This window comes from Ichthyophthirius multifiliis, assembly GCF_000220395.1.
Source record: "Ichthyophthirius multifiliis unplaced genomic scaffold scaff_1120509249470, whole genome shotgun sequence".
Taxonomy (NCBI): Eukaryota; Ciliophora; class Oligohymenophorea; order Hymenostomatida; genus Ichthyophthirius; species Ichthyophthirius multifiliis.
The window spans coordinates 1-27,596 of NW_004087683.1; the positions used below are offsets into that span (position 1 = coordinate 1).

The window sequence follows — 27,596 nt, forward strand, 5'->3', positions numbered from 1 at the left end:
TATATATATATATATATATGCATATATTTTTATATATATATTTCATAATATTTTTATAATTTATATATATTTAGATATATTTATTTAAATTTAAATTTAATTTTTTTTTTAATTAAAGAGCTTTTATATTAAAACAGTATTAATTGTTTTCCAATAATATTTATATATTGTTTTTTTACTGGAGAAATGTAAATGTTTTTTTAATACGAGTAAATTTTTTAATTAGAATTTATTTTTACTATGTTGTTTGTCACTTTATGTGGTTTTTTACTTAATTATTCAACCAATTTATGTACAATGAAAACTTCTGCACTTGCTTTGGTTGTAACTAGTAATATAAAAGTAATATTTTTAAAAAATATATATATTTGCTTTATTTTAGGATTTGATTTCTATAGGAATTTCATTTGTAATTTTTAATGATTTATAATTTAATAAAACTGTTGTTTATGGATATGCTTTTTCTCTATTAGGATCTTTTGTTTATACTTACTAAAAATTATTAGAAGGAAATAAAAGCCTTAACTAATATTATTAATTATAATATTTTGATTAGATTAATACTTTAAATTAAGTCAAATAAGGATAAGATAATTTTATTGTGGAAATTTAAGATGATAATGTAAAGCCTTTTTAAAGCTTTTATAAAGTAAAGGAAATAAGAAAAGTAATATGAATTATAAAGTAAAAGCAACTTTTAATATAAATTAATTTTATTTTAATGTACTTTAAAAATATTTTAAGATTTCAATTATTTATATTTATATTTATATTTATATTTATATATATATATATATATATATTTATACTAATGCTTATTTTAAAATATATATTTTATTTGTAAAATCATAATGCTTTAATTAAAATAGGACAAAATATTTTTTTATAAATACTGTTTTTTTTTATAAAAGAAAATTAATTTGTATATATGAACTGAATTTAATGAAGTGATTATAACAAAGAATTTTAAAGAAGTAATTTAATAATTGTTATTAAGAATTAAAAAATTATTTAAATTATTTCTAGAATCAATATAATTATCGAGTTATAAATATTAATGGTTAAAAATATATATAAATAACAAATTAATCATTAATTATTTAATTGTTTTTAAAGAAATATAGTATTATTATTATAAATATAATTACTATATATGATATTTATTAAAAATAAATTATTATCATATACATACATTTAAACTTTTATTTATTAATTTTATAATATAAAAAAAAATATCAATTCTATTATTTAAATGATAATGTAAGTTTTATAGTTTATTTTGTTGTTGTTAAAATAAGAATGATGTTTATATCAAAGCTTAATAATTGTTTTTATTATATGAAAATAATTAAAAACAGAAATTTTATAATTAAATAAATTAATAAATAAAATAAAATAATTTAATATTAATATTACTAAAAATAATTAGGAAATAATATAAATCAAACAATATGTTTATAAAAATTGCCAGTAAAATAACTATGTAATATTTATTATTAAATATATATTTATATTAATTTGAAAAATTTTATTCATATATTTTTATTTTAAATAAATTTTTAATATTTAATATTAACATATATATTTTAGTTAATATATAATTAATAATTTTTAATTTTTTATATAAAAATAAACATTATATAAAATATATTATTACTACAGTTATAGTTATAATTAATAAATATTATACTTTTATTTATTTATAATTATAAAAAAATTAATTTTTTAAATTTTAAATATATTTATAAATTATATTATAATTATTTTAACTATTAAAAATAAAAATAATACATTTTTATTTTATTTTTATTATATATTATATTTTTTTAAAAAATTATATTTTTTTTTATATTATACTATCATTATTTAAAATTTAACTCATCATTATTCAAAATGTATTATTAAGATTCTGAAAAAATTATATTTGAAAAAACACAATATAAAATATTAAATCCCATTAATATATAATGGAAAAACCTTAAGATTTCATAAACAAAGGATTTGAAATAAAAAGATTAGCATTAAAATACGATATATAATAATTTTAATTTATAATCTGGATAATTAATTTGCATAACAGGCTATTCTAGTAAATGATTTAAACAATTTTTTAAAAATTTCTTTAAATTTATACATATATATACAATTGTTATAAAAATAAATAGAAAAAGATAAAAAAATATTTCTTAAATGTTTATCAGGAAGAATTAATGATAAAAATTTAAATGTGGAAGGTCTATTACATATAAATAAATAAAAATAAGAAAATGTTTATTTATTATAATAATAAATAAGTTATATTTCTTAAAAATATTTTGAATATCCTACTTTTACACTTAAAGGTAAAAATATGACTTTAGTTTAAAAATTATTATTTTTTTTTAAAAAAAAGAAATATTGTCATTAACATATAGTTTATATCAAAATAAAATACTAAAAGAAAAATAATTAATTGATAATATAATATAAGAACTAGAATTAAATTAATATTAAAATATTTAATTATAATACATAAAATCACAATTTGTATTAAAAAAAATATAACTAGCATATCATCTAATAAAAAATAATCCGAAAATAATATTTTTGGAAAATCCAACTAAAAATCTTGATTAAAAATCTTCTTTATAATTAATTAATTTATTAAATTATTAAGTAAAAAAAGATATAACTGTTATATGTACTATGGAATATATTCCAAGTGAAATTTTTAGTTAAATAAATAGATTAATAGTTCTTTCATATGGAAATATTATTTATTAAGGACAAGCTTAAATTTGTGTTTAATATTTTAATAATTTGGGTTATTAATGTCCTTTAGAATACAATCCGAACGATTACATAATGAAATTATGCTATTGCTTATCAAAAGATGAATTAGAAATTCAAAAATTTAAATAATAAATTGATTTTTTAGTAAATAAAAATAAAGAAAATACAAATTTAGATGATGAAAATTCAATATTAAATTAAAAAGAAGAAGAATAAGTTATATCTGAAGGAAAATAAAAAAAAGATTTTTTATTTTAATTAAAAGTTCTTTTATATAGATAGTTAATATATTAATAAAGATATAAAAACTAGTTATTATAAAAAATTTTACAAGTGATTTTTTTTTCAATTTTGTGTTTAATTATTTTCGTAGATATTAATTTTGGAATCATTAGTATTTAAAATAGATAAGGAGCAATTTTTTATATAATTTCTTATTTAGGAATAATATCTATTTATTGTAAAAAAAAAATTAAAATAATTAAAAAACATTTAAAGGGAATTTTTATGATTTTAAAGATGAATAAAAAATTATTTTTAATAAATAAATGATAATTTATATGAATTAAATACGTATTTTTTAGCAAAACAGTTTATAATTGTTTTAAATTCTTTATTGTTTTCGATTATTTTTATCTCTATAGTTTATTATTAGATAGGTCTTAGTTAACTTGCTTTTTTCTAATTATATTTATAGTCTAATTGTTTGTATACTTATTTTTTGGAACGGAAGTTAATAAGGATTTTTATTTTCATTAATATTTGATTAATTTGTTTATGTATTTTATATAATAATCTTTTATGTACTAATGTGTGGATTTTTAGTCAATACTAATGATTCTGCTATCTTTTGGAAATATTTGTCATATGTTTCTTTTCTGAAATATGGGTTTGAAAGTTGTTTAAGTGTATTTTTATATATATTAAATATTATTATTTATAAAATAAATATTATTTTTTTAGATTGAATATAAAAATTTAAATATAATTTGTAATGATAATTATAAAAACATTTGGTGTAATCCTTAAGAAATTTATGATTTTAAACTTGGAATAATTTCTAATATAATTTTGATAATTTTAAATGGATTTTTTTTATTTTATGCATATATCTAAAATTTTATTCTTAAAAAATAAAAATAATTATGTGTTAAAATGAATTTTTTGTTTGAAAATAAAATATTACATTTTTAATTTTATTTTAAAAAAGTTTTTACTAAATTTAAATTTTGCTAAAAAATTAAAAAATAAATACATATATTTAGATATTAATTTTCAAAAAAATATCAAAAAAAAATGTCTGAAAATTAGTAAAAAAAATCATTATTTAAATAAAAAATAAACAAATTGAAAAATTTATAGAATCAAGATGATGTAATAACAATTTTATTTAATAAAAATAAAAATAATATATATATTTAACCAAAAAAATAATATATGATTCAGAAATAAAACAATTTAGCCTTTCCTGATACATTTAAATTAGAAGAAATTGATATATAAGAACACTAATAAGAAAAAAATAAAACCAAATAAATCGAAAAGCAAAAAAAATAAAATTAGTTTCAAGTGCCAAAATAAGAATATGACTTAATAAGTAAAGAAAATGAAGACTTGATAAAAAACATGAGTAAAGAACAAATAGAAAAATTATAAAAAGAATTATATGAAATGCTAGATCCTGGAGTAATAAATAGATTTAAGAAAAGAGATTTGTTTGATGTAAATGAATATCCTTCAGCAATAAATTAATATAAAAAAGATGATTATTAAAAATAAATAGATATATTTATAGATAATAACTAAGCTGAAATTAAAAAAGTTTATAAAATGGAAACTAAAACTACATCAGATATAATAAAATAAGCCTGTTTCGATTAAAATGGTGAATTTTTATATGAAGAAACTTTACAAAATAAACTAAAAGTTTTATTATTTTTATAAATATAAATAATAATTAATTTTTTCAAAAATAATAGAATTTAGATGATATTGATTTAGATAATTTATAATATTATAATTTAGAAATAGTAAATAGATTAATAGATCATAAAAATAGAAGCTTTAATACAATAGGAATATAAATTATAGAAAAAATAATTCTTAGTTTCTAATAAAAAATATAAAATGGATTTAATGGAGATTTTTTATTTGAAATCGATAATATAAAAGTTTTTAGATTAGATTTTATTTATTTTTTAGAAGAAAAAATATAATTAACATATACACTTTCGAGGTGTTTAAATGTACCTTATCTTTCGCTAAATATAGGATGTCTTTCTTGTATAAAAAATTATATTTATTATATTATTTAGTCAGAATATAATTATTATAAATTGTATTAAACAAAATTTGATAAAAAGAAGTTTAAGGCTTTTACATAAATTTTTTTAGATGATAATACTTTAAGATAGTTTTGCTATTTATTAAATAATGTATGTAAAATAAATAAAAAAATTATTCATATATATTGATTATATAAATAAAAATTATTTATATATATATATATATATAAATATATATATTTGTATATAAATATCTTTTTAAATTTTTTATATTTATATTAATTAAGATTAATTTTGGCAAAAATTAAGAGTTTTTTTATGAATGCTTAATTATTATTTTAGAATATTTATTATTTTTTGATTACTAAGCTTTTTCAAAATAAATCAAAGATTATGGTCTAATTGTAAAAAAATATATAATTAAATTTACAAAAGAAATTACTTTATAAAATAGGAATTAATTTAAAATTAAATAAAAGACAAAAAACAAATATTAGATTAATTAGAAATAATCCTTTTTGAATTAAATAAACTTGACATAGTATACGAAAATATTCCTTTAAATAAATATTCATTAAAACTAATGAGAAAATATAAATATTAATTAGGCAATATTACATTATAATCTTATGAAAAAAAATTAAAAAACTCTTAAACTAATTCAATTAAAATAATTAAGAATATTTAGTTTATTTAAGAGATTTTTTAATTTTTGGTGAAAAAATAAACTTATTATAGCAATTATAAATTGAATAAGAATTCTTATAAAATTTAAAATCGAACGAAAACATATTAATAAATACAATTTTTTTAATTTTTGAATTAAATGAAATATAACTTTTTTTTAAAAAAAAATAGAATAAAAACTAGATCTATTTCTAGACTAAAAAAAATTAAAATTGAACACAGAATATATAATTTCAGGACTATTTTAATAAGAAGGGCGAGGAATTCCAAATTGCTTTAAAAATGTGATTGATTTAATTATTAATATACATGAATAAGTTTATTTTAAGTATTACTTTCTAATAAAAGATAAATTTCCGGATTTAATAATAAATAATTTTCCTAGTTTTTTTTAAATAATTGAAATTCTCAAAAATATTTACACAGAATTAAATTACTAAATGAAGTTTATTTTAATAAAAAAAACAAGAAAAAATATGCCTTTTAGATAAGAATTAAATGAAAACTTATCGGATTTATTTAGAATCTTGGTCATTGAATTTATTTAATATATTACTTTGTTTGATTAATGTGATCATTTTATTAATTTTATTTATTTATTAGCTGAAATTAAACAAGGATAAACTTTTATTTCTGTTCTAAATGTTCTAAATTAATTAAAAGAACGTAAAACCAATCTAAAAAGCATCCATATTTTATGCCAACTTTTCGATTTTAAGAAAAAAAGTATCGAAAACGAGGTTCTCTTGAATAATTATTAAATAATTTTAGATTTTGTTCACCCAGAATTATTTTTTTTAAGATTAATAAAGAAAGTTTTTTATGACGATTCATTAGGGTTTGCATAATTAAATGAATAATTATTAGATTAATTTTTCTCAAAAGTCATTTAAAAAGTTAATAAATAAAAACTAAATATCCTTTTTGTCAAAAACCCTGATATTATAGGTAAAATTATTACTAATTATAATTATATGTCATATGGAAATATTGCCTTTACAAAAATACTATTTTTTTTCCTTTCAAAATAATTTGATTTTTCTATTAAAAAGTAAAACTAAATTTTATATAGAAATATATATATATATAATTGTAAATTAGAAAAATTTTAAATGATACAATATTAAGTTATGCCTTTTTATTTAGTTAAATTTGTAAAGATAATATTTATGGAGATAAAGAAGATTATTAAGAAGAATAAAATAAAAAGTCAGATTTAATGGCCGAATGCAGATAAATAAAAAAGTTTTTATAATAAAATGAAATTTAAGTAAATGATAAAAGTTCAGTTTTTGATTGTTTTATAAATACTTATTATTGATTTTCTTAACAAAAATAAAATAAAAATTAAAATATGAATTAATTAACTTTTTTATATAAAAATACTTTATTTTAATTAACTTTTTATTAAAAAAAAAAAATAAAAATAAAAATAATTTTTTTTTTATTATATATAAAAATATTTTATTTTAAATATATCTTTTAATAAAAATAAAATGGATTTATTAAATTATTAAATAACAGTATACTAAATAATCTAAATTATTCTCTCCATATTAATAATAAAACTAACAATATGTGTAATAAAATGGATTTTTTAATAAAAAAGATAACGGTAATTAAACCAATTATCCCAAAAATACCGTCTTGTAAAAAAAACATCTAATAAATCTTTCAGTATACAAACAAATCCGAAAATAGGCCCTTAAACAATTGAAAAAGTCCTAAATTCTCCCGTAACAGTTTTAAAAAAAATGCTAGAAAATAAAGAAATAACCAGTGTAGATTTAGTGAATATATTTTCTCAAAGAGCCCAATAAATAGGACAAGAATTAAATATAATAACCGAGCTAAACTACACTGAAGCAATTTAATTAGCCATACAATGTGACGAATTAAGACAAAAAAACCCCGAAAATATAAAAAACCTACACCTATTCGGCATACCAATTTCAATAAAAGAAACATTAGAACAAAAAGGCTTTGTTTGTACTATAGGTTGTGTTTCTAGGATAAATGATGAGCCCTCAAAAGAAGATGGTTTTAACATATCTTTATTAAAAAAATAAGGAGCTATTCCTTTTATAAGAACAAACATACCTTAATTAGCTATGACGTCAGAATCATATAATCGCTTATATGGAAGAGTTTAGAATCCTTGGAATATATAAAAAAGCGCAGGAGGATCTTCAGGGGGAGAAGGTGCTGCAATTGCAGCAAGAATATCTCCTTTAGGAATTGGCAGTGATATTGGTGGGTCTATTAGAATTCCAGCAGGTATTTACTTTAAAAATATAATAAAATTAAATATTATATATTTTTTTAAAAAAAGCTTATTGTGGAGTATACGGATTTAAATTTACATCTAACAGGGGATTATCTAAAGGACATACTTATTTAACTGATTTTTTAAATGGGTAATAAGCAATTTTAGTAATTAATATTTTTTATTTATAATATATATTAATTTATACATATAAAATTATATATAATATATATATATATATATATATTATATATATTTCTATATATATATATATATCATAAAAAATAAAGTTGTCTGTAGGTCCTATAGGTAAAAGTGTTGATGATTTGATTTTGGTTATGAAATGTTTCAATGACTAGAAAGCGCATTAATAAGCTGAAATAGATAAAAAAGATGTTTTTTTATTAATTAAAGAAATTGATGATAAAGTAATTAATAACAAAAATAAATAAAGAATTGGATATTTTAAAACCCTATAATTTATTGACGCTAGTTTAGCAAATTAACGCGCAGTGGAAATATCATTAGAAAAACTAAAAGAATTAGGACATGAACTAATCGAAATTGAAATTCCGTTCTAATTAGAAATAATGTAATGTTATTTTAGAATTTTAATGTCTGATGGTTTATAAGGAGTACATAAATTACTCAAAGGAGAAGGTTTTATTAGAGAGTATAAATAAATGGTTACTTTAGCAAGTTTACCGTAATTCTTAGGGGTGTTTGTATCCTTAATATTAGGTTTTTTAGGTTAAAAAAGACTATAAAAGTTAATCGAAACTTTCAAAGAATTACCTGCTAGTGAATATGTTAGTACTTGCTATAAAATCCAAATTTTAAAATAAAAGTTTATCGAAATATTTTAAAAAAATAACATTTCATCTATATTATGTCCTTCTTCGGGTACTCCAGCATTTTCACATGGGAAAAATGCAGAAACAGTTCTTTCCTGCTATTATAATTTTATGTGGAATTTATTAGATTTCCCTGCCGGAGTTTTACCTATAACTACAGTTTTAGAAAATGAATAGCATTATAAAAATAGTTTAATTAAGGATATTCTTAGTAAGAAAATTGATTAGTTTATGAAAGGAAGCATGGGAATGCCAGTGGGAATTTAGGTTGTGGCTTTACCTAATTAAGATGAAGTAGCTTTGAATATAATGAAATAAATTGATGAGAAAGTTTAGTTTTATAAAAATTATAATTATCCTATATGAGTTTTTACTTTTTTCAATTATATATATAGATTCAAAAATAAATATATTGTTAAAAAGAAAAAACCTATTTTTATTAATTTTTTAAAATAAAAAAATAAATAAAAAAAGAAATATTAATAAAAAATTTTAGATTATTTTTATATTTATAAATATATATTATTTTATTATTATAAAATTAATAAATATTATTATTATTTAAAAATAAAAAATTAAAATAAAAATATTCGATGAGAAAAGACTATCTTGATTTTAGTCATTTCGACAAACGTTTTGAAAATAATTATGAAGTAGTAGCTCCTGAATTCGGTGATTTGTAATAAAAAAGAGCATAATTTATTGCTGAAAATGCAGGCAAATACAGGCCAGAGCCTTTTATTCCTGAAAATATTAATGGTTTAGTAAAAAAAACAGGAAGATTGCCCGCAACTAGAAATTGGTATAGAAGATCTTCATCTTATGAAAGAAATGGATTTTTGAATTATCATACTCCAGTATGGAATACTAAATTTATCCCTTGGTGTACATTTATTTTCTTAATTTGGGGTTGGGCTTCATTCTAAGTTGGAGGTTATAATAATGAAAGATATGCAGATAATGGTGAAAAAAGAAATAATCTTTATTGGAAGCTTAGTAATGTAGAAATTCCTTAATCTAAATTATGGAACAGACCATCTTGATGTCTTTTTTTTATAAAATTAAATAAAAAAAGAAGGATATTTAATAAATATATATATAATATTATATTTTTCTTATAAAGTTAATTACATATATATATATATTATTTATTTCCTTTTTTTATATTAGAACTTTTTATGTTTTTTGAATTAAAAAATTACAAATTTAATCTATTTATTATATTTTTATTACTATTTTTTTGTTTAATATTATTTTTTTTATTTTATTATTTTATTCTTAAAGTTTTTTCTTTTTGGATTTATTTTTATTTAAATTTAATTTAATTTGTAAGTTTTTAAATTTTAAATAAATATTAATTTTATTTTTTTTAATTCTTTTTTAATTTCATTTTTGTTTATTAATGTTTTTGTTTTTATTAAAATCTTTTTTATTTAAATCTATTAATGATTAAATATATTTATTATTTAAAATATTATTATTACATATGTTTATAAAAGATATTATTTACTTAAGAAAGATTTTAATATTTTAAAAATAAAAAAATAATATCAATAAGTTATTAATATAATTAAATAATCATCGATTAAACAAATTTTATAATTTTTATAATTTATACAGAAAGATATAATATTTCATTTTGAAAAAATAAAAATAAATCTTAATATAATAATAAAATATAATTATAATAAATATTTTTATATTTTATCTTTAAAGAATATAAAATATAATAAATAATAAAATGATAAATACAAATTTAATAAGTGAATTTATTGATAAATATAAATAATAATAATAAAAATCTAATGATGTAAACAAAATAAAAAAACCAAAAACAACAAATTTTTATATTTAAAAGTATATGCTAAATCAAGAAGATAATTAAATAAATTAAAAATTTGAAAAATTAAAAAAATATTTATTAGAATCTTAATCATTATTAGAAAAAACACTAGATTTAGTTGAAGATAATACCTAATCTTTAAGGTATAAATAATTTTACAAACATACATACTAAAAAAAATAAAAAAAAAATTAATAGTTTATAAAATTTTACATCTGATGAAATAATAAATTATGCTTTTAGAATATAAAGTGAATTCACATGTCCTTTGTATGATGAAATAGCATAATCATATTTATATTCTATAAATTCAAGAGGAAGTACTAAAAAAACATTTATTTTTTAAAAATTTGAAAAAAAATAAAAAATAGCGACATAAGTACCAATACCAACTTTTAGTGCAAATTAATAAAAATATGATGATGTTGCCTAAAATCTTTTGACTATTAGTTCTTCTAAAATTATATAAGTAAATATTGAACCTTAAACAGATGATCCTAATGCAAGAGTTGTAGTTTCTGATAATAAATAAATGCCGAATCCAATGATTTCTTAATAAAAAAATTAATTTTCAAATAATACATTTATTTAAAAATATAAAGATAAAACTTAGCTTAGATTTATTTAATTTTCTAAATATTAAAAGGAAAGTGAATTATGCATTGTTAATCTAAATCCTAATGATTATACTAAAAGAGGAGATAACGATATGGATATAAATAGTATCATGTAACCCGAAAGTATTGATGTTGGTACTGAAAAACATGACTCTTTAGAATGGAATTTAAGTAAGGAATCAAATTGAATTATTTTTTAGGTATAATTTGAATTATTTAAGTATTTTTTCATATATATTTTTTTGTTTATAATTTATTATTATTATTTATAATTCATATTATTATTAATTAAATAAATTTCTATTTTTATTTAGTTAATATATATGGATTAAACATATATTATATTATAAATTTCATATTTATCATTTTTTATTTTATATATATTATTTAAGATAAGATAAAAATTATTAATTTAATATATTAATATTTAATTATAAATTATTTATTTAAAAAAATTATTATGAGACAATTAATATATTTTTTTTTCGATATTAAAATTATCTATTTTTATTTTTTAAAAGCTCAAAACTATCACTAAAATTATAATTATTTCAAACATAATAATAATAAAAAGTAATTTACAAAAAAAATTACAGAATTTTTTTATATGAAATTTTTATATAAAATAAATAAATGATTTAGATATTTTTTATAAAATATGTATTATAGAATAATAAGAAAAAGAAAAAGAAAAAGAAAATTTAAAATATTATAAAAAGACTATAATTTTTAAAATAAATTTATTGATATTTCTTAACAAAATTTATATTATAATTAAAAAATTATAATTTTATTATTATTTTAAAATAAAACTTTAACTTTTAAATATTTTACTTTTATTTAAGTTTTATACTATTATTATTTTATAATTTTTAGCACAACTCATTCATTAATAATTATTAAATTTGAATTTTTTTTTTTTTTTCAAAACTAGACAAATAAAAAAATAATAAAAATTCAATTTTACTAAAGTAAAAATAAAATAATAAGTTAATATAATAGTCTTTTCAAAAAAAAATATTATAATTAATTATTTTTAATATTTTAATAATTAAAAAAAAAATATGTTAACCAGAATATCACTTAACGCAATAAAAAGTCAAAAATATATATTTACTTAGAATACATATTTAAGTTCATTAATAAATAAGTCTTATTATAAAAGTTCTATTGTTAATTATTCTAATACGCTAAAAGATTATTTAAAAACAAAAGATAATTCCTAAAATAATATTTTCCTAAAATAAGATTATTTCATGTTCAAAAAAAACATTTATTCATTCGAAGATATAAATCTAATGATAAAATATATTGATTCACTTACTCAAAAGATACCAATAATGAACAAGCGTACTATTCGCAGATTAATGAAATTAATATTAAGAGCAGAAACGAACATGTTAAATTAAGCTAACATTTAAATTAAATACCATAAACATACAATATTAGACAAAAATCTAAATTGGTAAACCTTAAGAGCAAATTTAAACTATTAAAAAGATAAATTTTCTAAAAATTAATTATTGTAAAAATTGCCTTAAAATAAAGAAATTATTGAAAACTTTTATAATTAGAAATAAGAAATTGTCTAAAGAAATTTGAAAATTCAAATTAAGTAATTATTAGCTTTAAATATATTTAAAACTCTTACATATTTGACCTTACCGACCATGTTTTATTTATAACCTTATACCTCTCTAGTTTTCTTATATCCAAGATTTGGAGGAGCTTATTTCTACTTTGCTTAGTATTAAATATAATAAAAGCTTGTACCAGGAATATTTCTTTCAGTTTTAATGATTGGAAGTTTACTTTACGCTTTAAATTTTACTATTACTGATATTCATAATTATATTTAAAATAAATATTGATATAAGTTTATTTCTATTAATAATTATATATAAAAATATATTAATTTTTTATTTTCATTAATAAGTGAACTAAAAAAAATTAAAATTTAATATAAGAAAAAAGATAAAAAAGATATAATATATAAATAAAAAAACAATTATAAATATAATTAAAAAAGTTTATAATATCAAATTCTATTAAATATACATATTTGTTTATTTTTTTTTTAAAAAAAAATTATATCATATTTCTTCTTTTTCAATCTTTTCAGATATAGTATTTAATTCCTTTAAGATATATATATATATATATATATATATATATATATATATATATATATATATTTTAAAAATACTCCATAAATTTTATTTAATATCTATTCTTTTTTCTAATTATCTATTTTTTTTACATTTATTTCATAATCTGCATAAACAGGTCTAAAATAATAAAATAAACTAAATAATATCAATAATTTAAACCTATGTGAAGTAAAATTTAACTCTTTTCTTTAATATGAATTTTAATTAATCCAATTACCTTCTTTGACTAAAACCATGATTCTATCAGGCCAGCAAGGTGTACTATTTTAATCGTAAACTAAGCCAAGTTATTCATAATTATATGTAGGTAAGAAATTTATTTAAGCTTCTTCATATTTCAATAAATAATCTGAATATTATTTACTTTATAAAAGTTCGTCACTTTCTCTTAACTATTTCATTATTTTAGCCGCTTCATCTTTATTAGTCTTTGATGCTCTTTCATAATTTTATATTAACTCCATCATTTAATAATAATTAAAAGTACTTGTACTACCTGTATCTCCCAGTAAAAAATTAAAGTCAATATTTTCTATTTTCTCATCTTTTGTTTTGCCTATCTTATAATTTTTTTTTACTAATTTTATAAATAAAAAGTACTCCTTCTTATTAAAAAGCTTTAGTATGAATGTCATTAAAGCTTTAAATATTTTTCTACAGGCCTTTATCTAGATATAAATTTAAAAAACTAATTGAAGTATCATCAAATATATTTTAATAGCTACACTACCCTTTTATATATATATGTTATTTTAAAAATAGAAAATAAATAAATAACTAACCTTACTCGAAATATACCCTAATTTAATTGTATCATCATAATTTTTGAAATCCTATAATAATATCTTTATTTTATATAAACCATCAATAAACACCCATATAAATCTTTATGCTTGGTCAAAGTATATGTATCATAAAAATTCAACTATTCTAAGATAATACTATCCCATTTTTTGATTTCTTATTCATTGTTAACTGTAACTAAATTCTTAGCATTTAACTCTATAATCTCCTATAATCCGACCACTACAATATCTGGAAGATTTTTTCCTTTTTCAAAATCGAAAAGATTGGCTTTTTCCACAGGTTCCACTCCTCCTAAATTCCAAGTGAAAATCCTCACGTTTATTTTTTAAAAATTACAATATTAATCTTATCTCGAAACAAGCTCTTTTTCTATACTTTCGTTAAAAGTATTCACACTTTCCGTATGTTGACCTACTACCATATCTATAGCCTCTTATTTTATATTATCTTCAAAATTCTATAAATAAAATCTTGATATAGATTTATAACCATGTTATAGTAAACCCAAAAAATCTCTTTTTCCTTTTTTTGTCACATCTGTATGAGTAGAACCCGTCCCAGTATAATGTTTAGATATCAGATCCCCACAATCGGCCCATAGGCACTTAAATTTCTGTATAAAAGGATGGTTTTCTTCTGTACTACTATCCACATGATCAAGAGGGTCCTCACCGAATTATTCAAAAAGATTTACTCCAAGTTAATGCAATTATACATTTAAAATATCCAAAGCTATTTTTGATTAAAATACATTAGTCCTATCTAAACAATCAAGGCAATTGGTACGAACTATTCCTTTTTAGGTAACTATGACTATATTATTTTAAGTATCTTCGGCATAGAATTTAAAATTATCGTTCATTTTATGTAATTATCGTATAGTAGGATTTACGTTTTCATATTTTTAATTTCTGCATATAGTATGGAAATCATAATATTTATATTTTACAAAATCTCCTTTATTATATATAAATAAATACATATATATAGATATAAGATACCTATAAGCTGTTAATTATTTTTTATATGAGTTTCAAAAGATTCAGTTAATATATGCTCTGATTCTTTTGATTTTTTCATTAAATTAACGCATAAAACATATTAATAATTTTTTCTTATATCTTCAAAGTGTTTTAAAAAAGCTTAATTTGTTAACTCATATGATCTTGTGATTTTTGTTTAAGCTGTAATTCCTCTTTATCTCCAAAAACAAGGTACTGAACCCCTTATTTACAAATGTGAACAACAATATTGATTATAATAAAATATTTATTCCAGTTCTGTATAATTAGCTACGTTTCCATCATCATCTATACCTCGTGAATTATACCTTGTACCAGCTTTTTTATATGATCGACGAGCTATTAAATAAAAATCAAGCTTCTTCCCTTACAAATAAACGTTAAAATAACCCACATAACCTTGTATTAATGGAATATTCCATACTGAACTTACTTAATTAGCAACTAATTCCCTACAACTATGCGTATTCCAACAAAAGCGAGGATCTCTATCAGATTAAAATGCTTGTTTTTATTTTGAAAGACTTAAATTGTATGAATACGAGAAATAATATCCTTCTATAAATAGCTTTATTTTTATAATTTTTATTATTTTTTTCCTTTTTTTAATTTTTTTTTACTTTACGAATGTTTCTAATATGGTTTTCTATTTCTTTTCCTTTATCTCCTTAAAATATATCTTTTGGTTTCTTTTTTTTACAATTTATAATTTAAAATTTATATTTATGTATATAATTTTACTTCAAAAGGAATAAATGCTAATGTTGATATTTCAAAAATGTCATTTTTTTATATTGTACATGTATGTAATACATCTTCTGCGAATAATAAAAATGGTCTATCTAAAACATACTATATTCCTAAAAAGCATGAAAATTTCATTATATCTATAGGCTTTTCATTTTCATATTTATTATCATGTAAATCTTATTTTTTTATATTTTATTTTTTTGGAAATTAAATATAATTATAAATAAACCTAATTCATACATCTTTCCATTTTTTTCAATTATTAATTTTTTATTTATTTACGGATACTTTGTTTTTAACTAAATCTATATTTTTTTATTTTATATGATAAAAAATTTTAAAAAACCTCAAAATAATTATTATATCTTGTAACAAATAAAACTTAAATATTTTAACTATTTATATTTTTAGTATCTTTTTCTTCATTATTTATTTATTGTCCACTTACAAAATCACCACTTCCTAAAAAATTCATATAATCCATTTATTATTTAATATTAATAAATAAAATATAGATAATTATTATTGAAAAAATTAAATATATGAGAAAATTATTTTAAATAAAATATTTTAAAAAAAAAAAATATAAAAAATAATTTATAATATAAATATATATATAAATAAGAATAAAATATATTAAAAATAAAAATTTTAAATAAATAAAAAATATATAATTTGATGAGGAAATGATATAATGAATTATATAATATATTAAAAATAAATAAATTTAAATAAATACATATATATCTATAAATAAATATATTATATATATATATTTATATATATATATATTATATTTTTATATTTCTTTTTTATATTTACTTTAATATTATTTTTTATTTTTATTAATTATTTTGGGAAAAAAGATATTTTTTTTAATAAATAAGTATTTTTAATACTTATTTATTTTATTTTTGTAATATAAAAACATATTCTAATAAAATGTCAGAAAATACAGAATAAATATTATAAACAATAAACACATAAAATGCACCTAAAGCTATAGGACCTTATTCACAAGCAAAAGTTGTTAGTGAAAAAGCAAAACTTTTTTACATTTCTGGATGTATTTCTATAGATCCATAAGTATTTATTTTATATTTTTAAGTTAATAATTCAAAAATAAAAATATAATTCTATTAAAAATTTAAAAAAAGACAAATTAATTTGTTCTTAAAGACGATGTAATTGGTTAAACTGAATAGGTAATAATAAATATAATATATGTTCATTATATTATTTTTATATAAAAAATAAATATATATATATATATATATTTTAATTTAATTAAATATATAAGTTTATAATTAATTCTTTATAAAAAAGTGATTTTTAATTTATAATATTATTTAATATGAAAGGTAATGAAAAATTTATGTGCTTTAGTTGAAGCAGCAGGTAGTAATTTAGATCATGTTGTTAAATGCAATATATATTTAGATGTAAATTATAAATAGAAAAATATAATAATAAATAGTATATTTTTAAAATAAATTATACAAAATAAATATAAGGATATGAATAATTTCTAAAAAGTAAATGATGTATATGCTAAATATTTTAATGGTGAGAATAAACCAGCAAGAGCTTGCATTGCAGTTAAAGGTCTACCTGCAGGGGCAAAGGTTGAAATAGAATGTAATGGTGTAGTACCTTAATGAAATATATAAATAAATAAATATATAAATATATAAATAAATGAATAAATAAATAAATAAATATATAAATAAATAAATTTTCAATATTTTTTTTAATATTTTTAATAATAAATAATACTATATTATATTTTTATAATAAAAAATATATAAAATATTAAATATATTTTTTAATATTTTTTTGCTAAATTTTTAAATAATTTTTATTTATATTTAGATTTTTTAAAATAATTAATATATATTTTTATTTAACTAATATTATTAGAAAAAAAAGTGTTCATTTTTATTATTTATTTATATTTTTTTTTTAGAATTATATATTTTTAATAAAGAAATAATTTATTTATATATATACACAGATTTAACTATATATATTACAAAATTTACAAATAAATTTATTCTTTTTTTATATTTATTAAAATATAATTTTAATCATATTCCAAGTTCTAATTAGTTTTTAGAATTATTTATCTTATAAGATTTTACCTGTTTTGAATTTTCAATAACTTATAATTTTTTTGTTTAAAAGTATTTTTATTATTTCCTTATATTCTTTTATATTGTTTTGCTCATTATTTTAGTTTGTTATTAAATATACATTAGTTGTTCTTTTTCGTATTATTCGATAGAGAAATCAAGTATACTTTATTATATATTAATAAAGTTTTAGATATTTTTCATTTAAATTTTTTAAGGACTTTTAGGATTAGGGTAATAGAATTAGTTCATTTTTTTTTTTATTTTTTTATTTTATTTTTTATTATTTATAAATATTAATTTTATTAACTAATATTTTTAGTAAAATTTTTTTATATAAATAATATATTATTTTTTATTTATTAAAAATTATCAAACCGCGATTTATTTCAAATATTATAATTTTTAAAGTTCTTATTAAAAAAAGGTAAAAAAATTAATTATAAGATACTTTAATTATTTAATTTTAGATATTTTTGGAGGGTTATATTAATTTTGTCAAACCTAATTTATTATCATTATCCAATAGCTTCTACATCTATTTTTAGTTTATTCATTAAATATTTAATTATAATAATATAAAAAGTAGTTATATACAAAACATTCAAAATTAATTATCATTAAATATAAAAATACAAATTATAGATATAAAGAATATATATTATTAAAATAATATGTAATATTTATATTATTCCATAAAAAGAAATATACTAATATATAAAGCAATAAAGCAATTTACAAATAAATTAAAAAAATAAAAAACTAAAATTATTTATATTTATTTAAAATTTAATATTTTTAAAATTAGTTAATAAATTAAAAATATATTAAATATAATGGATCCATCAATTACACAAATAAGCCATAAAGGAAGAATATTTACTCCTTATATAACAAAAGATCAAATAAAATAAGCGGTATAAAAAGTAGCAAAAGAAATATCAAATGATTTGCGACATAAAAATCCTATATTCATAACTATATTGAATGGCGCATTTGTATTTTGTAGTGATTTATTAAGATAACTTGATTTTCATTAAATGGATATAGAATTTTGTAAGGTTTCTAGCTATGTAGGAACTGGGACTACAAGTGCATAAACTGTTTAAAAATTAATTGGGTTAACAAATAATATAAAAGATAGACATGTTGTGATTGTAGAAGATACCATAGATAGCGGGTTTACTTTAGATTATTTAATTAAAGATTTGCAAAAGGAAAAACCTAAGAGTATTTCTTTATGTGCTATGTTTCTCAAAAAAGCTAATTTATAAGTAGAGTTAGACATAAAATATATCGGAATGACTATTGATCCCGAATTTGTGATTGGGTATGGATTAGACTATGATGAATGGGGAAGAAATATATATGGATTATGGATTAATAAATGATTTATTTTTATTAATATTAATAAAATTTTATTAAAAATAATAAAATAAAATTTCGTATCTTTTATATATCCTTTTTACTTTTTTTTTTTTATAATAATAATATCTTATTTTTCTATATTTTATATATTAAATTTATTTTGTGTTTTTTTATTAATTATGTATATTTTATTTTATTTTATTTAATAAGAATTATATTAATATATATTTATATATATATTATATATAAATTTATTTACTTTTATATATTTTTTATTAAAAAATCATATTATAAATGAAATAAAAATAAGAAAACTTAAAAAAAATATATATATATATTTTAATATGTTTTATGTAAAATTTTTTAAAATGCAATAGAAAACTTTAGAGTAACAGATTTATTAATATTACATATAATATAGACAATTTATAATCTATATTATATTAAAAAATAAAAAAATTAATTATATTTAGAAATATTTATATTATTATATTATCAGAGAGATGAATTTATAATAAAAAATTTTTGTATTATATTAATATATCTCTAAAATAAATAATAATTAATAAATTATTATAATATTTTTAAATTTTTTTTTTTTTTTTATAAAGATTTAATAAAAAAAAAAAATTAGATATATGATGTTGTAGTAATATAATTCGAGGTTAACATATATATATGTTTACTCTTAATATTTGTTAAATAAAAATAAAATGAATATAATGTTTTTTTTTAATAATTAAAAAATAAAAATAATTAAATATTCAAAATATATATAATAATTTATTATTATATATATATATATCTAAATAAAAATATATAATTAATTTATTATTATTTATATATATTTATACATATCCTAAATTATATATATATTTTTATTAAACATATTTTTTTTTCTCTAAATATTTTCATTTTATCTTGGATATAAATAATTAACTTTTTACATAATTAGATAAATAAATAAATAATGATATAAAATTTAATAATAAAAATTTAAATCTAATAATTGATTCATAAAAATGAATATAATCTTAATCTAAAAAATATTTTATTATTATAATATTTTATTTATATTTATATCTATTATAATTATTATTAAAATGATATATAATAATAATAATAAAAATTAAAATAAATATTATAAGATTTATTTATAAATAAAATTAAATTTATTTTTAAAAATTATAATTTTTTTATTATAATAAATATATACATAAAATTATAATATAAATCATTTTAAAATTTCCTAATAATTAGATTTCCATAAAAACTCTCTAAATTCAAATTAATCGAAAATTTTTTAAATGTTTAGTTTTAACTTTAACTCATAAAACCTTATAATAGCAGACTCACATTTCCCTGAAATCGCACTTATTTTACTTATTTAACACCTTTATAAATCTAAACTATTACTAATTTAAGTAACAATAAATAGTCCACTAGCAGCTACAGTTTAATTTTACTCTGAAAATTTAACAATTTTACATATTTTATCACATAATTTATAATATCCTAGTTGATCTTACATCCTCATATCTAAAATTACCACATATTCAGAAGCAAAACATAATACTGTTTTCTTTTTTGCTAAAAAATGTATAATTTCTTCCTTTTTTTCATGTTAAAATCTTCTTCCTTATACATAATTTAATTAATATTATAATTTAACTATTGAAAACTATGTCAATTCACATAAATTTTCCCATGTAATTTCCTATAGTCTTAATTTCTAGCAAATTATAAATAAAGCGATTATCGCTCTTGCTTTAACATGCCTTATTTTGAAAGAATTGTTCTATATATTTTCTACTAAAATTTTAAAATATCTGTCAACACAACCTATCTCTTATTTATTCAAAAAAAGAATTTCGCACCATTAATGCAACTATCTACTTATTTATTAAATCACTTATTTTACAGGAATATTATTGTTAGTCCGAAAATCCTTTACCTTTTTTTCACCTATATATAGCTCCTGATTATCATTAAAAACAGCTCCTCGTTATGCATTTGTTGTCTAAGGAGCGATATCGTAATTGTTATTTTCCTATTCAAAAGTTTTGTAGCGATACTCAACTAAAAATCCGCAGTTAGTACAGGATATATTACCTGATTGAGGATTATATAGAATAGTTTAACTAAAGCAATTTTTGCATTTTTCTTCATTCATTTATTAATAATATGATATTATAATTAATTTTTAATTTTATTAGTAAGATTTTGATATTATAAAATTTATTAATATATACAAAATTGTTTTAAATAAACAAAAAATTAATAAAAATATATATTAAAATTATTAGAACTAATGATAAAAAAAAATAGATAAATAAAAATAAGAGATCTTCATATATTAATAATACATAAAATTATTTATAATATGTGTTTTATATATAATAATATATATAATATATCTAAATTAATTAATAAAAAGTATATTTTTTATTAAATTATTAAAAACATTAAAAAAAATATATATATTATTAGAATAATTTTATAAAAATTGTTTATATTTTCAATGAATTTTTAATTTAATTTTAATAATAACTAAAATACAATATTTAAGATAAATGAATAAAAAATTATATTAAATAAAAAAAAATTAAATATGTTAAAAAAAAAATATAAAAATTAATAAATATTAATTTATTTATTAAAAATAATATAAATATTAATTTTAATATTAATTAAATTTAGAAAGATAATATAAATTATATATTGATTATAAAAAAAAATGTATTAAAAAATAATAAAAATTATAAATGAAAATTATGAAATATATAAATATATATATATATATATATATATATATATATATATATATATTTTTATTAGTTTTGTTTTTATAATTAATATCAATTAAAAACTTTTTATTTTATTTGTTAAGAATAAAAAAAATAATGTTTACTATTCTATTTATTTATAAAAAATTAAATAATAATAAAATAAATATAATTAATTTTATTAATAAAATAAAAATATTATAAATTATAATAATAATAATAATAATAATAATAATAATAATAATAATAATAATAATAATGTTATCAATAAAAATTTTAACAATAAAAATGTTAACAATAAAAATGTTAATATATAAATTTTTATTATGAAAATTATTACAATAATAATTATCTATTATATAATTTTTTTTTTTTTTACTATTTATTTAATATAGTTATTGCTAACGATAGTTTGTAATTCTTTTTAAATACATTTTATTAAATTTAATTTATATGAATTTGTAATTCTTTATTATAAAAGAACATTAATATATATTATATGATTATTTTACTATAGATAATTTATATAATATAAAAACAAATTTAAATCCATATTTATTTTTTTCATTTTAAAAATTCTTCTCTTTTTTTAACCATTCTACTGATATAAAATTTTTCAATATATAATTATATATTGAATAAGGAATCCATAAATAAAGTACTGTTTAAATTTTATGATTCCAATGCCCGGCTGAAACTACTTCTTTTCCTAAATCTTTCAAAGCCCATTTAGCACAATCATTACTATCGATAGTCATTAAGTCAGTAGGTCTATTTCCAATCATATTAGTACTAACTTCACTAGGATTAAGGCACATAATATCAATAAATGGATACTCAGAAGCAATTGTTTGAGTAAATAGATTAATAAAAGCCTTAGTAGCACCGTATACATTAAAATAAACGCAAGGAAGTACGCCAGCAAATGAACCTACATTCAAAATAGCAGATTTAATTCTTGTTTATGAATATTTTTTCTCGAATTTGGGTAAAAAATGCCTAGTAATAATCACTGTAGAAATTATATTTATTTTTATCAAATCAAAAATGATTTAATATGGTATTTTATCAAAATGACTTAAATAATCAACTCCTACATTATTTATTATCATCGAAACTTCTAAATTTTCAATTTATGAAAAAATATTTTAAAAAAAATCTTATTGAAGAACATTTTGGAAATTCGCTACTACAACTTTAATTTATATTTTTGGAAATTTAGATTATATTTCAATTTTTTACATTATTTAATTTTTACTCATTTCTAGCTATTAATATCAAATTCATTCCTGATTTTGCCATTTCTATGGCAAATTATTTACCTATTCCTATATATATATAATTACACAAATTAAAATATACATTTAAGTTTTTGTTTTTATTTTTTTTAACCATCTGATGATCCTGTAATTAATGCATATGTGTCTTTCCCATATGATTTTATAAAGTTATTTTATTTACGAAATAATGAGAATATAAATTTTATTAGGTTCTTAGACATGTTTGCGAATTTTAAAAGGCCTATTAAATAGATTAAGAGTTTTAGTTTATTATTTCCTTGATTATTAAAAATATTTAACATTATAATTTTATTTTTAATTTTAATCTATTTTTTTATTTTTATTATTATTATTAATTTTTATAAATATATTTAAAAAAAAAGTTTTTTAAGTAATTTTATATAAAATAAGTAATAAATTTGATTTTAATTAAATATTCTATTGCAAAAAAATATTCATATATTTTTTTGTATACTAAATTTTTATTTTAAATGTTATTAATAGTCTTTATTATTATATTTAAAAATAAATTAATATATAGATATAATAAATTAATATTTTTTTTTTTTTTTTCTTATTTCTTAGAGTATATTTTTTTTAAATCACATTATATTTAATTCTTAAATTTGATTCTTATTATTATTTCTTTTTCTTTTTAAATTAATAATTTTTAAAGAAAATTCTTTATTTTCTTCTTCTTAATTAAAATCTTCTTAAATATCGCTTAAGCTATTAAAAGTAGATAAACTAGTAATTTTTAGCCTTTTTTTATCATAAAAATCATATTATTTATCTTCTGGTCTTGCAATTATAAGTCCAATAGAATCTAACCAATTATTAATCTTAACTTCTACTTCATTATTTTCTGAATTTTAGTTTAAGTTATTCTCTATGTATTTGTTTAATGAATCAATATTCAATTTTTAAGATTTTTCAATCTAGTTTTTTATCAATAATTTATCGAATTAATTTTTATTAACATTAAATTACTATTAAATATCGAAATATTTCATTAATTTTTTATTTTTTAGTTTTAATTTCCTTAATACGAAATTATATTAATATTTTTTTTATTTATAAAATAATAACATAAAATATATGAAATCAGTTATTTCAGAAAAAGAATTAATCTATTACATAAGAAAACATTTGTATTCTTTAAATTAAAAAGAATTTCAAAAAAAAAATTCACAATTACAAAAAATATAATTTATTTAAAAGTTAAAAAAAAATAGAACATTATAGTACATAATATTTTAATTATTTTCAATCAAATTATTTTTTTAAAAAATATTATACAATATTTTTTGATTTTAAAATTACAATTTTAAATAAAATTTATCTTTATTTTTTTTAAATGTTTATATAATTTTATTCTTATTATTAGTATATCTGAATAATTCTATTAAGTTTGTATTTTAAATATTTATATATTTTGTATAAAATAATAGTAATAAAATTTACAAATAAAAAAAAAAATTTTATAAATAAAATTTATTAGAATAATTATATATATTAAATGCTTTTATATTAAAATAAATATTAATTTATATTTAATAGAAATAATATTTATTATTATAAATTATTTAATGTGGCTTTTATTTTCTTTTCGTTATTTAATATTTAGCATATATATTTATAAAGTAATAAAATATTAATAAATTATATTAATAATTTTATTTATTTTAATTCATAAAAAAAATTAATAAATTTAATCATTAAATTAAAGTTTAATTTTTATATTTTAAGTTAAGTTAAATAAAACAATATAGCAATAATATACTATATTTTTATTAAAATAAGAAAAAACATAACTTTACTTTAATACAAATATAATATTAACTTTTAATATTATTTAAAATAAAAAATTTTTATAATATAAAATATTTTTAAAAAGATTATTAAATAAAACTTAATATTTATTAAATAATTTATATTAGTAATTTTTACTATTAAAATTTAATTATTTATATATCTAAAAATAAAATAAATATTTTAATTATATAACATTTATATTATTTTAAAATTTTTATATTAATTATTAATAAAAAAAAATTATTGTTGTTTATTTAAAATCACTTTTTTTTTTTTTCTATAAAAATCATATAATTTATAAATATAAGCAAAAAAATACTAAAAATGAGTGATTTTTTATATAAATCACAAATACAAAATGGTTTCCGAAAATTAGACTAAAGTTTATTAAGATTATATTTCAAGTAATTTTTAAGTAATTTACAAGAAAATCAAAAATAAGAAATACTTTAGTAAAAATTGAAAAAAGTATCCCAAATATCAAAAGAAATAGAAAAACAAAATATAATTGATTAATCTAAAATCCAAAAATCATTATCTCCATAATTGAATATATAACAAAATAAAAAAAATGCAAAACAACCATAATAATAATATTATAATAATCAAGAAATGGAAAACTCTTTTGGATAAGAATCAAACAATAATTAAATATATCAAACCGAAAACACAACTCAAAATAAACAAGGCAACAAAGTAATAAAAATAATCCAATTTAATGACATAATATATTTTAAATTCAATCACGAATATCGATTCGAAACTCAATAAACTTAACTAAAACCATATTACATAATAACAAATATTCGAAACCAAATCGAATGTTTAAATAGTTAAGTGGACTACGTGGATAGTCCAATAGCCCATTTTAGAAGATGTTTTTTTAGAATAATCAATCCTCGCAGTTAATCATAAAAAGACCAAGAAGAATTTCAAAATCAGCTCATATATGGGAAATAAGTACTTTTTTTCCATGAATACTCAAAAAAATACTTAAGTATAAACCCTGAAAAACCTGCTCAATAATAAGGTTGTTTTAAATTTGTTCTTCAAGAAAATCTTGATATTAATTGTTTATTTAATATCCTTCCATGTAATTAAGTGAAAAAAACAGGCGATAAAATATTTGATTCAGATACTATAAGTATTTAATAATTTTGTAATTAATAATTATTTTTGAGTGTCTGTATGTAATAGCCATAGCCATAGTCATAGACATAGTCATAGCCATAGCCATAGCCATAATAATAGTCATAGCCATAGCCATAGCCATAATCATAATCATAATCATAATAACAGCCATAATAATAGCCATATTAATAACCATAGTAATAGCCATAGTAATAGCAATAGACATATTAATAAGCATAGTAATAGGTATAGCAATATACATAGTAATAATAATAGTAACTATAGTCATAGCAATAGTAATAGCAATATCTATAGTAATAGTCATAGTCATAGTAATAGCCATAATAATAGGCATAGTAATAATAACTATATCCATAACCATAGTAATAGCAATAATCATAGTCATAGTCATAGACATAGTCATAGCCATAGTCATAGCCGTACTCATAGCCATAGTCATAATCATAGCTATAGTCATAGCCATAGTCATAGCCATAGTCATAGCCATAGTCATAATCATAGCTATAGTCATAGCCATAGTCATAGCCATAGTCATAGCCATAGTCATAGCCATAGTCATAACCATAGTCATAGCCATAGTCATAGCCATAGTCATTTCCATAGTCATATCCATAGTCATATCCATAGTCATTGCCATAGTCATAGCCATAGTCATAGCCATAGTCATTACCATAGTCATTGCCATAGTCATAGCTATAGTCATAGTATTAGTATTAGTCATAGTCTCTTTTAATTAAGGAAAGTGTTAATTTAAATAATTAATCTGTAGGAAAATTTTAGCAATGTTCAAATAATATTTAAAGTAGGTTGGCTATAAATGGAAGTGAAGAATAAACTAAATTAAAAATAAAATATTATTCAAATTACTAATAAGGTAATGACATTTTAGAAGGAAATTAAAAAGAAGAATAATATTTCAAAAACGGAGACATTATTAAAATAAAGCATTTAAATCTTGTAAGTTATTTATCAGTTTCTGAAAAGAAAAT

The 27,596-nt window shown here is 16.6% G+C and overlaps 8 protein-coding genes across 8 annotated transcripts, besides 45 other annotated features; 5 read left to right on the top strand and 3 right to left on the bottom strand. All coding sequences in view use genetic code 6, as the record gives it.

Annotated features, from left to right (window-relative positions):
• The first annotated feature begins 6 nt into the window (after positions 1 to 6).
• Positions 7 to 68: a microsatellite.
• Positions 69 to 752: 684 nt separating this feature from the next.
• Positions 753 to 808: a microsatellite.
• A 988-nt stretch (positions 809 to 1,796) lies between these two features.
• Positions 1,797 to 1,856: a microsatellite.
• Positions 1,857 to 2,254: 398 nt separating this feature from the next.
• Positions 2,255 to 2,313: a microsatellite.
• A 2,953-nt stretch (positions 2,314 to 5,266) lies between these two features.
• Positions 5,267 to 5,311: a microsatellite.
• A 1,859-nt stretch (positions 5,312 to 7,170) lies between these two features.
• Positions 7,171 to 7,223: a microsatellite.
• A 120-nt stretch (positions 7,224 to 7,343) lies between these two features.
• IMG5_006590 (hypothetical protein) lies at positions 7,344 to 9,230 on the top strand (the record flags this gene model as incomplete). Its single annotated transcript, XM_004039829.1, has 3 exons — positions 7,344 to 8,021; positions 8,077 to 8,177; positions 8,301 to 9,230. Exons 1-3 carry the CDS (start codon positions 7,499 to 7,501, stop codon positions 9,228 to 9,230), a joined length of 1,554 nt encoding a protein of 517 aa, XP_004039877.1. The 5' UTR covers positions 7,344 to 7,498.
• Positions 8,200 to 8,290: a microsatellite.
• Positions 8,228 to 8,286: a microsatellite.
• A 135-nt stretch (positions 9,231 to 9,365) lies between the features above and the next one.
• Positions 9,366 to 9,440: a microsatellite.
• Positions 9,388 to 9,440: a microsatellite.
• Positions 9,441 to 9,457: 17 nt separating this feature from the next.
• Positions 9,458 to 9,907, top strand: IMG5_006600 (hypothetical protein; the record flags this gene model as incomplete). The annotated part of the gene is made up of 1 exon (XM_004039830.1): positions 9,458 to 9,907. One exon carries the CDS (start codon positions 9,458 to 9,460, stop codon positions 9,905 to 9,907), a length of 450 nt encoding a protein of 149 aa, XP_004039878.1.
• Positions 9,908 to 10,275: 368 nt separating this feature from the next.
• Positions 10,276 to 10,305: a microsatellite.
• Positions 10,294 to 10,346: a microsatellite.
• A 588-nt stretch (positions 10,347 to 10,934) lies between these two features.
• Positions 10,935 to 11,512, top strand: IMG5_006610 (hypothetical protein; the record flags this gene model as incomplete). The annotated part of the gene is made up of 1 exon (XM_004039831.1): positions 10,935 to 11,512. A coding segment is annotated over one exon (576 nt), but the record flags the coding sequence as incomplete, so codon positions are not given.
• A 487-nt stretch (positions 11,513 to 11,999) lies between these two features.
• Positions 12,000 to 12,024: a microsatellite.
• A 1,274-nt stretch (positions 12,025 to 13,298) lies between these two features.
• Positions 13,299 to 13,363: a microsatellite.
• Positions 13,364 to 13,469: 106 nt separating this feature from the next.
• Positions 13,470 to 13,519: a microsatellite.
• Positions 13,520 to 13,538: 19 nt separating this feature from the next.
• Positions 13,539 to 13,583: a microsatellite.
• A 237-nt stretch (positions 13,584 to 13,820) lies between these two features.
• Positions 13,821 to 16,206, bottom strand: IMG5_006620 (hypothetical protein; the record flags this gene model as incomplete). The annotated part of the gene is made up of 5 exons (XM_004039832.1): positions 13,821 to 14,055; positions 14,096 to 14,226; positions 14,278 to 15,259; positions 15,304 to 15,923; positions 16,025 to 16,206. The coding sequence occupies 4 exons, from the start codon at positions 16,204 to 16,206 to the stop codon at positions 14,199 to 14,201; spliced, it is 1,812 nt and encodes a 603-aa protein (XP_004039880.1). The 3' UTR covers positions 13,821 to 14,055; positions 14,096 to 14,198.
• Positions 15,907 to 15,947: a microsatellite.
• Positions 16,207 to 16,579: 373 nt separating the features above from the next.
• Positions 16,580 to 16,641: a microsatellite.
• Positions 16,642 to 16,813: 172 nt separating this feature from the next.
• Positions 16,814 to 16,871: a microsatellite.
• Positions 16,814 to 16,881: a microsatellite.
• Positions 16,833 to 16,914: a microsatellite.
• Positions 16,838 to 16,879: a microsatellite.
• A 102-nt stretch (positions 16,915 to 17,016) lies between the features above and the next one.
• IMG5_006630 (hypothetical protein) lies at positions 17,017 to 17,735 on the top strand (the record flags this gene model as incomplete). Its single annotated transcript, XM_004039833.1, has 4 exons — positions 17,017 to 17,160; positions 17,232 to 17,279; positions 17,436 to 17,516; positions 17,589 to 17,735. 4 exons carry the CDS (start codon positions 17,017 to 17,019, stop codon positions 17,733 to 17,735), a joined length of 420 nt encoding a protein of 139 aa, XP_004039881.1.
• Positions 17,735 to 17,810: a microsatellite.
• An 81-nt stretch (positions 17,811 to 17,891) lies between these two features.
• Positions 17,892 to 17,944: a microsatellite.
• Positions 17,945 to 18,073: 129 nt separating this feature from the next.
• Positions 18,074 to 18,115: a microsatellite.
• Positions 18,116 to 18,456: 341 nt separating this feature from the next.
• Positions 18,457 to 18,488: a microsatellite.
• Positions 18,489 to 19,246: 758 nt separating this feature from the next.
• Positions 19,247 to 19,597, top strand: IMG5_006640 (hypoxanthine phosphoribosyltransferase, putative; the record flags this gene model as incomplete). Its single annotated transcript, XM_004039834.1, has 1 exon — positions 19,247 to 19,597. The coding sequence occupies one exon, from the start codon at positions 19,247 to 19,249 to the stop codon at positions 19,595 to 19,597; it is 351 nt and encodes a 116-aa protein (XP_004039882.1).
• A 5-nt stretch (positions 19,598 to 19,602) lies between these two features.
• Positions 19,603 to 19,643: a microsatellite.
• Positions 19,644 to 20,325: 682 nt separating this feature from the next.
• Positions 20,326 to 20,378: a microsatellite.
• Positions 20,379 to 20,708: 330 nt separating this feature from the next.
• Positions 20,709 to 20,774: a microsatellite.
• A 1,376-nt stretch (positions 20,775 to 22,150) lies between these two features.
• Positions 22,151 to 22,218: a microsatellite.
• Positions 22,154 to 22,216: a microsatellite.
• Positions 22,193 to 22,289: a microsatellite.
• Positions 22,199 to 22,264: a microsatellite.
• A 64-nt stretch (positions 22,290 to 22,353) lies between the features above and the next one.
• Positions 22,354 to 22,403: a microsatellite.
• A 107-nt stretch (positions 22,404 to 22,510) lies between these two features.
• Positions 22,511 to 22,620: a microsatellite.
• Positions 22,612 to 22,670: a microsatellite.
• A 130-nt stretch (positions 22,671 to 22,800) lies between these two features.
• IMG5_006650 (short-chain dehydrogenase reductase, putative) lies at positions 22,801 to 23,867 on the bottom strand. The gene is made up of 2 exons (XM_004039835.1): positions 23,753 to 23,867; positions 22,801 to 23,688 (listed from the first exon to the last, which is right to left on the bottom strand). Exons 1-2 carry the CDS (start codon positions 23,859 to 23,861, stop codon positions 23,591 to 23,593), a joined length of 207 nt encoding a protein of 68 aa, XP_004039883.1. The 5' UTR covers positions 23,862 to 23,867; the 3' UTR covers positions 22,801 to 23,590.
• A 77-nt stretch (positions 23,868 to 23,944) lies between these two features.
• Positions 23,945 to 24,000: a microsatellite.
• Positions 23,950 to 24,003: a microsatellite.
• A 1,161-nt stretch (positions 24,004 to 25,164) lies between these two features.
• Positions 25,165 to 25,218: a microsatellite.
• Positions 25,219 to 25,494: 276 nt separating this feature from the next.
• Positions 25,495 to 25,535: a microsatellite.
• An 863-nt stretch (positions 25,536 to 26,398) lies between these two features.
• Positions 26,399 to 27,286, bottom strand: IMG5_006660 (hypothetical protein; the record flags this gene model as incomplete). The annotated part of the gene is made up of 1 exon (XM_004039836.1): positions 26,399 to 27,286. The coding sequence occupies one exon, from the start codon at positions 27,284 to 27,286 to the stop codon at positions 26,399 to 26,401; it is 888 nt and encodes a 295-aa protein (XP_004039884.1).
• Positions 26,649 to 26,729: a microsatellite.
• Positions 26,649 to 27,312: a microsatellite.
• Positions 26,773 to 27,013: a microsatellite.
• Positions 26,781 to 26,948: a microsatellite.
• Positions 26,880 to 27,024: a microsatellite.
• Positions 27,313 to 27,596: the final 284 nt, after the last annotated feature.